At 44.3% G+C, this 13071-nt stretch overlaps 1 protein-coding gene across 3 annotated transcripts in view; it reads left to right on the forward strand.

The window, feature by feature from the left end:
* Nucleotides 1–2304: 2304 nt before the first annotated feature.
* Nucleotides 2305–13071, forward strand: part of RAPGEF4 (Rap guanine nucleotide exchange factor 4) — a 325014-nt gene continuing 314247 nt past the window's right edge. Inside the window, exon 1 of one of the 3 annotated variants that reach the window (XM_069733157.1) lies at nucleotides 2305–2653. In XM_069733157.1, the coding sequence (XP_069589258.1) occupies nucleotides 2589–2653 (65 nt within the window). In that variant the 5' untranslated portion in view covers nucleotides 2305–2588. The remainder of the gene's footprint in view (nucleotides 2654–13071) is intronic. The other 2 variants (XM_069733158.1, XM_069733156.1) reach the window with 2 other exon arrangements.

A 13071-nucleotide genomic window follows, 5' to 3' on the forward strand; every position in this document is an offset into this window, starting at 1 on the left:
GTATGTGCAATGGATATAAAAAGTCTACACAGGCTTTTGTCATGTAGGAAAATTATACTAAGTAGAATGATTTCAGAAATTTTCCCACTTTTAATGTTGCCAATAATCTGTACAGTTCATTGAAAAAATAGGTGAAATCCTTTTCAGGTGGAAAAAAAAACTAAAATATTGTAATTGCGTAAATATGCACACCCTTAATACTTTGTTGATGTCCCCTTTGAATTTATGGCAGCATTCAGTCTTTTTTTGGTAGAAATCTATCTAGAATTGGCAAAATTTGCCCACTCTTCCTTGCAGTAGCTCCACATCGGTCAGATTTTGAGGGCATCTCCTGTGCATAGCGCCTTCTTCTAGCTACCCATAGATTTACTATTGGCTTCATGTCTGGGCAAGGGCTCGACCACTCCAAAATTTTAAACTTCTTATGATAAAGCCATTCTTTTGTTGATTTAGAGGTCGCTTAGGGTCGTTGTTGTGTTAAAAGATGAAATTCCTCTTCGTATTCAACTTTTTAGCAAATGCCTGAAAGCTCTGTTGCAAAATTGACTGATATTTGGAACAGTTCATAATTCCCTCCATCATGACTAAACGCCCAGTCCCAGCTGCTGAAAAACAGCCCCAAAGCATAATGCTGCTTCCACTATGCTTCACTATGGGTATGTGTCACGACTCTGTTGTCAGGTGTCCCAGGACCAGTGGCTCCCTCCCTGTCCCTACCGCTAGGGGCACCCTAGCTTGCCATGTTCTCGGATTACTTTGATGGTGAGAACGCTGGGGCTACGTACCTTGCCTTAGCTCCTGAATCTGCACTGAGTCTGTACACTACCCCCACCCAGGAAGAGGGGATTAGTAGTGCACCGTAATACACCAACCAGATTAACAAGGTAATACAAACAGGGATAAAGGAAAATACTAATCATACAAATATACTCACAGAAACAATAGAGGTTATACCGGGGAGGATGGGAAAAACCAAAGTATGAGAAGAAGGGGATTAGCACACACCCAAAACTTAGCAACAGTCTCAGATAAATCCAGCAAACGCCTTCTCAAACAACAACCATGAACCACCATCTCCAGCCATGTAGCATAAGCTAGCCCCGGCAATGAATGCTTGCCAGGGCCCAGATCATATAGGAGAGGGGAGTGGCTAACAGTGAACAGCTGAGAGCCTTAATGCAGGAAAGCTTCTACCAGCTCTCAACTGAGCAGATTAACACCTGCACTAATAAAAGAAACCTGCACTGTTTAATATGAAGGTGAAGTGCTTCTAAACAGTGCAGGCATAGGAGAAACCAGAGGCTGCAGTCTTCTGGCTCCTCTCTGTCATGGTAAACCTGTGACAGTATGGTATACTTTTAGTGATGCGCAATGTTGGCTTTGCGCCAAACATGCATTTTGGAATTATGGCCATGATTTTGGCAAATTTGATGTAAGTTTTGGTCAAATATAGTCGGGATTTGATGTTTTTCTTTGAAAGGCAAGGCTTCCATCTTGCTAGCCTGGCCGAAGGCCAGACATTGGGAGAACAAGGGAGATTGTTGTCACATGCAATACACACATGCAGTACACAACCAGTAATTACTAGGGATTCCTGCAGCTCCTTTGATGTTGCTATATGCTTCTAGCAGCTTCTTGGGCCAATTTGAGGGATGTCCATTCTTCTGGATAATATCACTGTTGTGCCAAATTCAGGTCTCTTTTTGATGACCGTCTTGACAGTATTCCATGGTATATCTAACGTGTTGGAAAAACTTTGCCTGCTACTCCTGACTGATAACTTTCAACAATGAGATAGATCCCTTTGCTGTGTTGTAAGCTCTTTTACCGACAGTGGTTTTTGACATAAAATACAACTAAGAAACTGTCAGAAAAATCCTACCAGAACAGTTAAACTTTATATGGGGTTAATCAGAATCACTGTAGATGATGGCGGCCGTACACCGAATGCTATTTAACATTTAAATTTGGCGAATTCAGAAAACAACCACATCCCCAATTATGAGGGTGCTTACACTTATGCAACCACATAATTTTATATCAAATTATTAGACATATAGGTAATATGTATAGTTTAGACAGATGTGCATGGCCCATGTGTGGTTATTTATCATCTATGTGTAGTATAAATATTCTATACGTGTATACATTGGATCTGTATGTTTGTGCTCTGTATACAGTGTATGTGTATATTTATGTTTTGAGTGTGTACAATACATTCTGTACCTGGGTTTAGTGCCAGACAGCCAAGGAAAAAAGCAAAGCTGCCTGTGTGCTGACATTGGGAAAGATTGTACTGTGTGAGGTCCTGTAGCCCGAGCTTGCAGCACCTCGCCCATCCCCCGCCTGTGCAGCAGTAGCTGGCTCTGCAGTGGTGACAGGCTCGGCTGCTGTGCACTCAGCACATGGTGTTATGTGAGGTACAGACCCCAGCACGGAGGCTTTCACGCTTATTACACCCGGCTCATTTCTTGGTTGAAAAAAAAAGAGCAAAAAAAAAAAATCCCTCCCGTCTGTGGTGTCCTCAGTGCAGGACGTAGTAGCAGTGTAGACAGAATACACGAGCCTGAGCTGGCAGAGCTCCCAACATGGTTGCTGCTCACGCTGCCCATTCCTCCTCCTCTGCAGAGTGGATGGCCTGTCTAGATAAAAGGTACTTTCTTCACATGTGTGATGCTGCATGTATGATGTGACTATAATTCTGCATGTATGATGAGAATGCTGTGCTGCATGTATGATGTGTCTATAATTCTCATGTATGATGTGTCTAATTCTGCATGTATGATGTGTCTGCTGTGCTGCATGTATGATGTGTCTATGGTGCTGCATGTATTATGTGTCTATGGTTCTGCATGTATGATGTGTCTATAATTCTCATGTATGATGTGTCTATAATTCTGCATGTATGATGTGTCTGCTGTGCTGCATGTATGATGTGTCTATGGTTCTGGATGTATGATGTGACTGCTGTGCTGCATGTATGATGTGTCTATGGTTCTGGATGTATGATGTGTCTATGGTGCTGCATGTATTATGTGTCTATGGTTCTGCATGTATGATGTGACTGATGTGCTGCATGTATGATGTGTCTATAGTTCTGCATGTATGATGTGTCTATGGTTCTGCATGTATGATGTGTCTGCTGTGTTGAATGTGTGATGTGAGTGCTGTGCTGCATGTGTGATGTGACTATGGTGCTGCATGTATGATATGACTGCTGTGTTGAATGTGTGATGTGAGTGCTGTGCTGCATGTATGATGTCTCTATGGTTCTGCATGTATGATGTGTCTGCTGTGCTGCATGTATGATGTGAGTGCTGTGCTGCATGTATGATGTCTCTATGGTTCTGTATGTATGATGTGTGTCTGCTGTGCTGCATGTATGATGTGACTGATGTGCCTATGATTCTGCATGTATGATGTGTCTATGGTTCTGCATGTATGGTGTGACTGATGTGCCTATGGTTCTGCATGTATGATGTGACTGATGTGCCTATGGTTCTGCATGTATGATGTGTCTATGGTTCTGCATGTATGATGTGTCTATGGTTCTGCATGTATGATGTGTATGCTGTGCTGCATGTATGATGTGAGTGCTGTGCTGCATGTATGATGTGACTGCTGTGTTGAATGTGTGATGTGACTGCTGTGCTGCATGTATGATGTGTCCGCTGCGCTGCATGTGTGATTTGACTATGGTGCTGCATGTATGATGTGATTGCTGTGTTGAATGTGTGATGTGACTATGGTGCTGCATGTATGATGTGACTGCTGTGTTGAATGTGTGATGTGACTGCTGTGCTGCATGTGTGATGTGAGTGCTGTGCTGCATGTTTGATGTCTCTATGGTTCTGCATGTATGATGTGTCTGCTGTGCTGCATGTATGATGTGACTATAATTCTGCATGTATGATGAGAATGCTGTGCTGCATGTATGATGTGACTATAATTCTGCATGTATGATATGACTATGGCTCTGCATGTATGATGTGACTGTTCTGCTGCATGTATGATGTGTCTATAATTCTGCATGTATGATGAGAATGCTGTGCTGCATCTATGATGTGTCTATAATTCTGCATGTATGATGTGTCTATAATTCTGCATGTATGATGTGACTGCTGTGCTGCATGTATGATGTGTCTATAATTCTGCATGTATGATGAGAATGCTGTGCTGCATGTATGATGTCACGTGTCTATAATTCTCATGTATGATGTGTCTAATTCTGCATGTATGATGAGAATGCTGTGCTGCATGTATGATGTGTCTATAATTCTCATGTATGATGTGTCTATAATTCTGCATGTATGATGTGTCTGCTGTGCTGCATGTATGATGTGTCTATGGTTCTACATGTATAATGTGACTGCTGTGCTGCATGTATGATGTGTCTATGGTGCTGCATGTATTATGTGTCTATGGTTCTGCATGTATGATGTGACTGATGTGCTGCATGTATGATGTGTCTATAGTTCTGCATGTATGATGTGTCTATGGTTCTGCATGTATGATGTGTCTGCTGTGCTGCATGTATGATGTGAGTGCTGTGCTGCATGTATGATGTCTCTATGGTTCTGCATGTATGATGTGTGTCTGTTGTGCTGCATGTATGATGTGACTGATGTGCCTATGGTTCTGCATGTATGATGTGTCTATGGTTCTGCATGTATGATGTGACTGATGTGCCTATGGTTCTGCATGTATGATGTGACTGATGTGCCTATGGTTCTGCATGTATGATGTGTCTATGGTTCTGCATGTATGATGTGTCTATGGTTCTGCATGTATGATGTGTATGCTGTGCTGCATGTATGATGTGAGTGCTGTGCTGCATGTATGATGTGACTGCTGTGTTGAATGTGTGATGTGACTGCTGTGCTGCATGTGTGATGTGACTATGGTGCTGCATGTATGATGTGACTGCTGTGTTGAATGTGTGATGTGACTATGGTGCTGCATGTATGATGTGATTGCTGTGTTGAATGTGTGATGTGACTATGGTGCTGCATGTATGATGTGACTGCTGTGTTGAATGTGTGATGTGAGTGCTGTGCTGCATGTGTGATGTGACTATGGTGCTGCATGTATGATATGACTGCTGTGTTGAATGTGTGATGTGAGTGCTGTGCTGCATGTATGATGTCTCTATGGTTCTGCATGTATGATGTGTCTGCTGTGCTGCATGTATCATGTGAGTGCTGTGCTGCATGTATGATGTCTCTATGGTTCTGCATGTATGATGTGTGTCTGCTGTGCTGCATGTATGATGTGACTGATGTGCCTATGGTTCTGCATGTATGATGTGTCTATGGTTCTGCATGTATGATGTGACTGATGTGCCTATGGTTCTGCATGTATGATGTGACTGATGTGCCTATGGTTCTGCATGTATGATGTGTCTATGGTTCTGCATGTATGATGTGTATGCTGTGCTGCATGTATGATGTGAGTGCTGTGCTGCATGTATGATGTGACTGCTGTGTTGAATGTGTGATGTGACTATGGTGCTGCATGTATGATGTGACTGCTGTGTTGAATGTGTGATGTGACTGCTGTGTTGAATGTACGATGTGTCCGCTGTGCTGCATGTGTGATGTATTCGCTGTGCTGCATGTGTGATGTGACTATGGTGCTGCATGTATGATGTGACTGCTGTGCTGCATGTGTGATGTGTCCGCTGTGCTGCATGTGTGATGTGACTCCTGTGCTGCATGTGTGATGTGTCCGCTGTGCGTGCTGCATGTGTGATGTGTCCGCTGTGCTGCATGTGTGATGACACTACTGTACTACATGAACAATATAACCATTCTGCTGTATTTATAGTATAATGAGTGTTGTGCTGCAGTATGATGGCACAGTGATGGTGTATGCATGCTGTGATTGCCCCATGCATGCTAATGAAGGTCTGCTTGTTGTGACCATCACACAGGCCCTGCATGTAATGCGTGTGATAGTGGACAGCCTGTGGTGCTGATCTGTCTGCGGCTCTTCCTGTGTGGAGTTTGCCCTTGTCCATTGTTATTTCCTGGGAATCAAGGTCCCAGCATTGTGGATGCTTGAAAAAAATCAATATACTCAATGTGCATTAGTGAAATGTAACAAATGGAGAATTAGGAAGAAAATGTGCCTTGTTCTATCAGAGAGAAATGATTTGGCTTAGTAAAGGACTGGATGTAAATTCCACATAGCCCAGCTGCTGCAGAACCTCTTCTGTATATAGATATAGACAATTGATCTATTTCTTACATACAGTTAAGTCCATATATATTTGGACAGGGACAATATTTTTCTAATTTTGGTTATAGACATTACCACAATGAATTTTAAACAAAACAATTCAGATGCAGTTGAAGTTCAGACTTTCAGCTTTCATTTCCGGGTATCCACATAAAAATTGGATGAAGGGTTTTGGAGTTTCAGCTCCTTAACATGTGCCACCCTGTTTTTAAAGGGACCAAAAGTAATTGGACAGATTAAATAATTTTAAATAAAATGTTAATTTTTAGTACTTGGTTGAAAACCCTTTGTTGGCAATGACTGCCTGAAGTCTTGACCTCATGGACATCACCAGACGCTGTGTTTCCTCCTTTTTGATGCTCTGCCAGGCCTTCACTGCGGTGGTTTTCAGTTGCTGTTTGTTTGTGGGCCTTTCTGTCTGAAGTTTAGTCTTTAACAAGTGAAATGCATGCTCAATTGGGTTGAGATTAGGTGACTGACTTGTCCATTCAAGAATATTCTGCTTCTTTGCTTTAATAAACTCCTGGGTTGCTTTGGCTTTATGTTTTGGGTCATTGTCCATCTGTAGTATGAAACGACGACCAATCAGTTTGGCTGCATTTGGCTGGATCTGAGCACACAGTATGGCTCTGAATACCTCAGAATTCATTTGGCTGCTTCTGTCCTGTGTCACATCATCAATAAACACTAGTGACCCAGTGCCACTGGCAGCCATGAATGCCCGCGCCATCACACTGCCTCCGCCGTGTTTTACAGATGATGTGGTATGCTTTGGATCATGAGCTGTACCACGCCTTCGCCATACTTTTCTCTTTCCATCATTCTGGTAGAGGTTGATATTGGTTTCATCTGTCCAAAGAATGTTCTTCCAGAACTGTGCGGCTTTTTTAGATGTTTTTTAGCAAAGTCCAGTCTAGCCTTTTTATTCTTGATGCTTATGAGTGGCTTGCACCGTGCAGTGAACCCTCTGTATTTACTTTCATGCAGTCTTCTCTTTATGGTAGATTTGGATATTGATATGCCGACCCCCTGGAGAGTGGTGGTCACTTGGTTGGCTGTTGTGAAGGGGTTTCTCTTCACCATGGAGATTATTCTGCGATCATCCACCACTGTTGTCTTCCGTGGGCGCCCAGGGCTTTTTGCATTGATGAGTTCACCAGTGTTTTCTTTCTTTCTCAGGATGGACCAAACTGTATATTTTGCCACTCCTAATATTGTAGCAATTTCTCGGATGGGTTTTTTCTGTTTTTGCAGCTTAAGGATGGCTTGTTTCACCTGCATGGAGAGCTCCTTTGACCACATGTTTACTTCACAGCAAAACCTTCCAAATGCAGCACCACACCTCAAATCAACTCCAGGCCTTTTATCTGCTTAATTGAGAATGACATAACGAAGGGATTGCCCACACCTGTCCATGAAATAGCATTGGAGTCAATTGTCCAATTACTTTTGGTCCCTTTAGAAACAGGATGGCACATGTTAAGGAGCTGAAACTCCTAAACCCTTCATCCAATTTTAATGTGGATACCCTGAAATGAAAGCTGAAAGTCTGAACTTCAACTGCATCTGAATTGTTTGGTTTAAAATTCATTGTGGTAATGTCTATAACCAAAATTAGAAAAATGTTGTCTCTGTCCAAATATATATGGACTTAACTGTACTTTGAAGTGCATTATATATATTTATGCTGTAATTTTGGGCTTGCGCAATTGAGGTATGACTGAGTCCCCTAAAATTAGAGAAACAACCCCATGATTAAATGAAGTCAGAATCATCCTCTTCTGTAATTCTGTTATGATACAAAATTTGCATTAAAATAACTTGCGTACATGGGAGGTCTGGGGGAGGTATGCGCCAAATGTTGTACTTTAAAAAAAAATATAAGTTGCAATTGATGAACATGTGTAAAACAAAAACTCAGATCATAATGGCGAACATTAAAAACAAGCAAAAAAAGAAAAGAAAAGGTAAATACATATGAATTAACCTAAGGTACAAATGCAACAATGTATCAGGCCCTATGTCAGTGTGAGGTTACTGACTGCCATCAAGATATATTGAATAGATTTTGTATCTGAATCATATTTGGGGGAAGGGAATAACTTCTAATTTCGTAATGCAGAACCTTTGATTCATATACAGTATATGGGGAAATCTTCCTCCAAGCAAATAGTGTTGTAACAGTTGGGAAAATGAATATTGAAATGAATAATTTAGAGTGTATTGATATTATGAATATATGTATTGTTAGTGTAAGGGTTCATGTAGATGACCTTATTATCAGTCTGAGCGCGATCCAACAAAACATTCAGACTGCACTCGGATTACATCTGAGTGCTTTCAGATTTCCATGGACTGACACAATGGAGAAGATGGAGATTTTTTTTTCTCTATCTTCTGCTCATCTTAGAGAATCGTATCACACTCTGATTAAAGTTTGATCAGAGTTCCATTTCCATAATTGGCCCGGACACATAATGAAACCTAATCCGAAACACCCAGTGAACAAGCACGTTTTACCTATTCTGTGGATAGTTTTTAACTATTGGTTCTAGAAACCTCGTCAGTTGCAAGGACTTCAAAGAAAATTTCAAAAATATATGTACGGTATTTGTAAAATCAGTATTGCATAGCCGTAGTCGGAACATGTACTAATGAGCTTCACTCCTTGTCTTCTTCACCACTTGGGTGGCTCCAGTTACACCTGCATATGGCATATGGCAAATGCCCTGATTTATGTATGTACTAATGAAAGATCCCACAAGCAAAAAGTTTTCAGGCTTCCCAAAATATTAAATGTTTAGTCTGGAACTTCTAGAGTTTGGGTTGTCACCAGAGCAGAACTCTTGGTTTGTCTTTCTGATGTTTTTGCTATATCATGTTTGATTCCCATAAATGAGTGATTACTTTTATAGGATTTCTAGAACTGTGGGACATATCTTGCCTATGCTTTATTTCACAAAAAATTCCTAAATTTCTGAAAATTGCAAACTTGTGACTTGTAGGATTGCTACTTCCAACAGGTGGTTTTATAGAGTTTAAGTCCTCAAAGGCTACGTTCACACTAGCGTTGCGCCGCCCTGCGTCGGCGACGCAACGCGCGACGCACGGAAAAACGCGCGCAAACGCGCGCAAAAACGCGCGCGTTTTGCGACGCGTGCGTCGTTTTTTGACGAAATCGGACGCAAGAAAAATGCAACTTGTAGCGTTTTCTTGCGTCCGACGCTAGCGTCTAAAACGACGCACGTGTCGGAAAACGCGTGCAAAAAGACGCACGCGTCCCCTATGTTAAACATAGGGGCGCGTCGCCGCTGCGTCGCCGCTGCGTCGCCGACGCAACAGCGACGCGACGCTAATGTGAACGTAGCCTTTGAGGACTTAAACTCTATAAAACCACCTGTTGGAAGTAGCAATCCTACAAGTCACAAGTTTGCAATTTTCAGAAATTTAGGAATTTTCTCAGTCTCCCATGACAGCACCACAGAGAAGGGATCCGCCCTTCAGGGACAGGAAACCTACAGATAAAAGGGGCGGTACCTCTCCCTTGCATCAGTTGGTTTCCTGTCCCTGACGAGGAACCTTCAGTGCGGTACCTGCACGAATATGTCGTCCGGACGAAGATAAGGCCAGGGCCGGGCAGTCGGGTTCTGGCAGCGAGGAGGCTCCTGCCACGGCTGATCCGGTACTTGGGGCTGCCACCGCTGGGACTGACGGGTCCTTCGGGGTGTGTGGGAGGGGAGAGCAGCCGCCGCTCAAGAGTGGAGTATGGGGCACCTGGGTTTCCCGGGAGTACACGCGCCGACAGCGTGTACAATAGGTACACCAAGATGGCCACCACTCCGGAAGTAGGGCGGAACTTCCAGGTCCCGGGGGGTGCGCGCATGCGCAGTAGCGCTCTCCTTGTCCCCAATGAGCGCAGGTGGAGGGGGGCGGGACCGTAGGTGACGCCGCAGGGTGGGAAATTTTAAAAGGAGACTGATGCAGACAGCTTATGCTGCATTCGGTCTCCATAGACATGGAAGGCAGCGACGAGCAGCTCCAAGAACAGCAGCAGCACCAGCTTAAACAGCAACAACTGAAGCACCATCATAAACAGCAGGATGGGCCAAAGGACAAAGACAAGCGAAGTAGCTGTTCCAGTAACTGCTCCACACAGTGCAGCAGGTTGGCTGCAGCGAACAAGTCACCATCTACGGATCCCTCGGTCCAAGCAGTCCCCCCTCCAGAACCGGTACCTGCAACTTCATCTAATGGTGAGTGAACATCGAGAAAGTTCATCAGTATAATGGGGTTCCTTCTGTTCCCTTATTAGGGAAAGAAGAAGTCGGGGAAAATGAGGAACTGGTCCTGCCCCACGTGTAACAGACCCTTATCAGAATCTTGGGATAAGAAGCTCTGTAGATCGTGCATACAAAAATATGTGATGAAAGTCCGAATTTTGCTTCTGAACTAAGATCCGCAATTAGATCAGAAGTTCAGAATGCCTTCTCAACTATCTCCCAGGGGAAAAAATCAGTAATTAAAGATCCTATATACTCCAAGTCTGACCCCTCTAATTCAGGGGAACTGGATTCTGATGCCTCAGACTCCTCAGCCTCGTCCTGGGGTGAAGATAAAGGGGGGCGTCACTGCTTTCCCCTAGACGAAGTGGAGGGTCTGGTAAGAGCAGTGAGGTCCACCATGGGAATGGAAGACCCCCGTCCAGATAGAACAATCCAGGACATAATGTTCGGATGGTTAGGCTGAAGAAACGTAGAGTGTTCCCAATAAATCCAAATGTCCAAACTCTAATCAAAAAAGAATGGGAAAAGCCGGATAGGAAAAACTTGTCAGTTCCCTCCCTCGAAACAAAATACCCCTTTGATGAGGAGGCATCCCCATCCTGGGACAAAGCTCCTAAGCTTGATGTAGCGGTGGCCAAAGCTTCAAAAAAGTTTGCACTTCCCTTTGAAGATATGGGTACGCTTAAGGATCCCCTAGATAAGAAAGCTGACACCCTCCTAAAAAGGGCCTGGGAATCAGTGGGAGGAAATCTTAGGCTGGCTATTGGAGACATGTACCTCCAGATCTCCCATGATATGGGTGGATCAACTGGAGAAACAACTAAGGGATGGGACACCAAGGAACAAAGTCCTGGAATCCCTACCCATGATAAGAGGGGCAGCAGCATTCCTTAGCGGACTCATCGGCAGATTCAGTACGTTTAACATCTAAATCAGCAGCACTTTCAAATGCGGCCAGGCGAACGCTCTTTATTATTATTATTATACATTTTTATAGCGCCATTTATTCCATGGCGCTTTACATGTGAATACGGGGCAAATATAGACAAATACATTAAACATGAGCAGATAACAAGGCACACGAGTACATAAGGAGGGAGGACCCTGCCCGCGAGGGCTCACAGTCTGCAGGGGGTGGGTGAGGATACACTAGGAGAGGGAAGAGCTGGCTGTACGGCTGTTCAGTAGGTTGAGGATCACTGCAGGCTGTAGGCTTGTCGGAAGAGATGAGTCTTCAGGTTCTTTTTGAAGGTTTCTATGGTAGGCGCAAGTCTGATGTGTTGGGGTAGAGAGTTCCAGAGTATGGGGGAAGCACGGGAGAAGTCTTGGATGCGGTTATGGGAAGAAGAGATGAGAGGGGAGTAGAGAAGGAGGTCTTGGGAGGATCGGAGGTCGCGTGTAGGTAGGTACCGGGAGACCATGTCACAGATGTATGGAGGAGACAGGTTGTGGATGGCTTTGTATGTCAGTGTGAGGGTTTTGAACTGGAGTCTCTGGGCGATAGGAAGCCAGTGAAGGGCTTGACACAGGGGAGAGGCTGGGGAATAGCGGGGGGACAGGTGGATTAGTCGGGCAGCAGAGTGTAGGATGGATTGGAGTGGTGCCAGAGTGCTAGAGGGGAGTCCAGAGAGTAGGAGGTTGCAGTAGTCGAGGCGGGAGATGATAAGGGCATGCACTAGCGTTTTTGCAGTGTTGCGGTCAAGGAAAGCACGGATCCGGGAAATATTTTTGAGTTTGAGACGACAGGAGGAGGCAAGGGCTTGGATATGTGGCTTGAAAGAGAGGGCAGAGTCGAGGATCACCCCGAGGCACCGGGCGTGTGGGACTGGGGATAGTGAGCAGCCATTGACATTGATAGATAGGTCTGGTGGAGGGGTAGAGTGAGATGGGGGAAAGATGATGAATTCTGTTTTGTCCATGTTCAGTTGTAGAAAGCGAGCAGAAAAGAAGGCTGAAATGGCAGACAGACAGTGCGGGATTTTGGTAAGCAAGGAGGAGAGGTCAGGTCCGGAGAGGTAGATCTGCGTGTCGTCAGCGTAGAGATGGTACTGCATACCGTGGGATTCTATGAGCTGTCCCAGGCCGAAAGTGTAGATGGAGAAGAGTAGGGGTCCTAGAACAGAGCCTTGAGGAACACCGACTGACGCTCTGGCTCAAAAGCTGGCCGGGGGAGCTTCCACCCAAGCTTAAACTATGCTCAATTCCCTGTGAGGGTAAATATTTGTTTGGTGAAACTTTAGATGATATACTCCAAAAGCAGGAGATGAAAAGAAAGGATTCCCGAACCTAGGGCCAACACAATACCAACGGCCCTTTTGGAATAAGAAATTCTTCCATAGAAAACCCCCAAAGAAACAAAATTGATGGGAGGAAGGACGTAAGAAAGACAGGGGATTTCTCTCCGGCAACCCCTCCCGAGATAAAAAATCCCCAAAGTGACTGTCTCCCCAGGGTGGGGGGAAGATTATCTTTTTTCCTCCCGGCCTGGGAAAAAATGTCAAACAACCCTTGGATCCTAGGTCTGATCGGATCAGGGTTGAAGATAGAT

This window comes from Ranitomeya imitator, chromosome 7, assembly GCF_032444005.1.
Source record: "Ranitomeya imitator isolate aRanImi1 chromosome 7, aRanImi1.pri, whole genome shotgun sequence".
Lineage (NCBI taxonomy): Eukaryota > Metazoa > Chordata > Amphibia > Anura > Dendrobatidae > Ranitomeya > Ranitomeya imitator.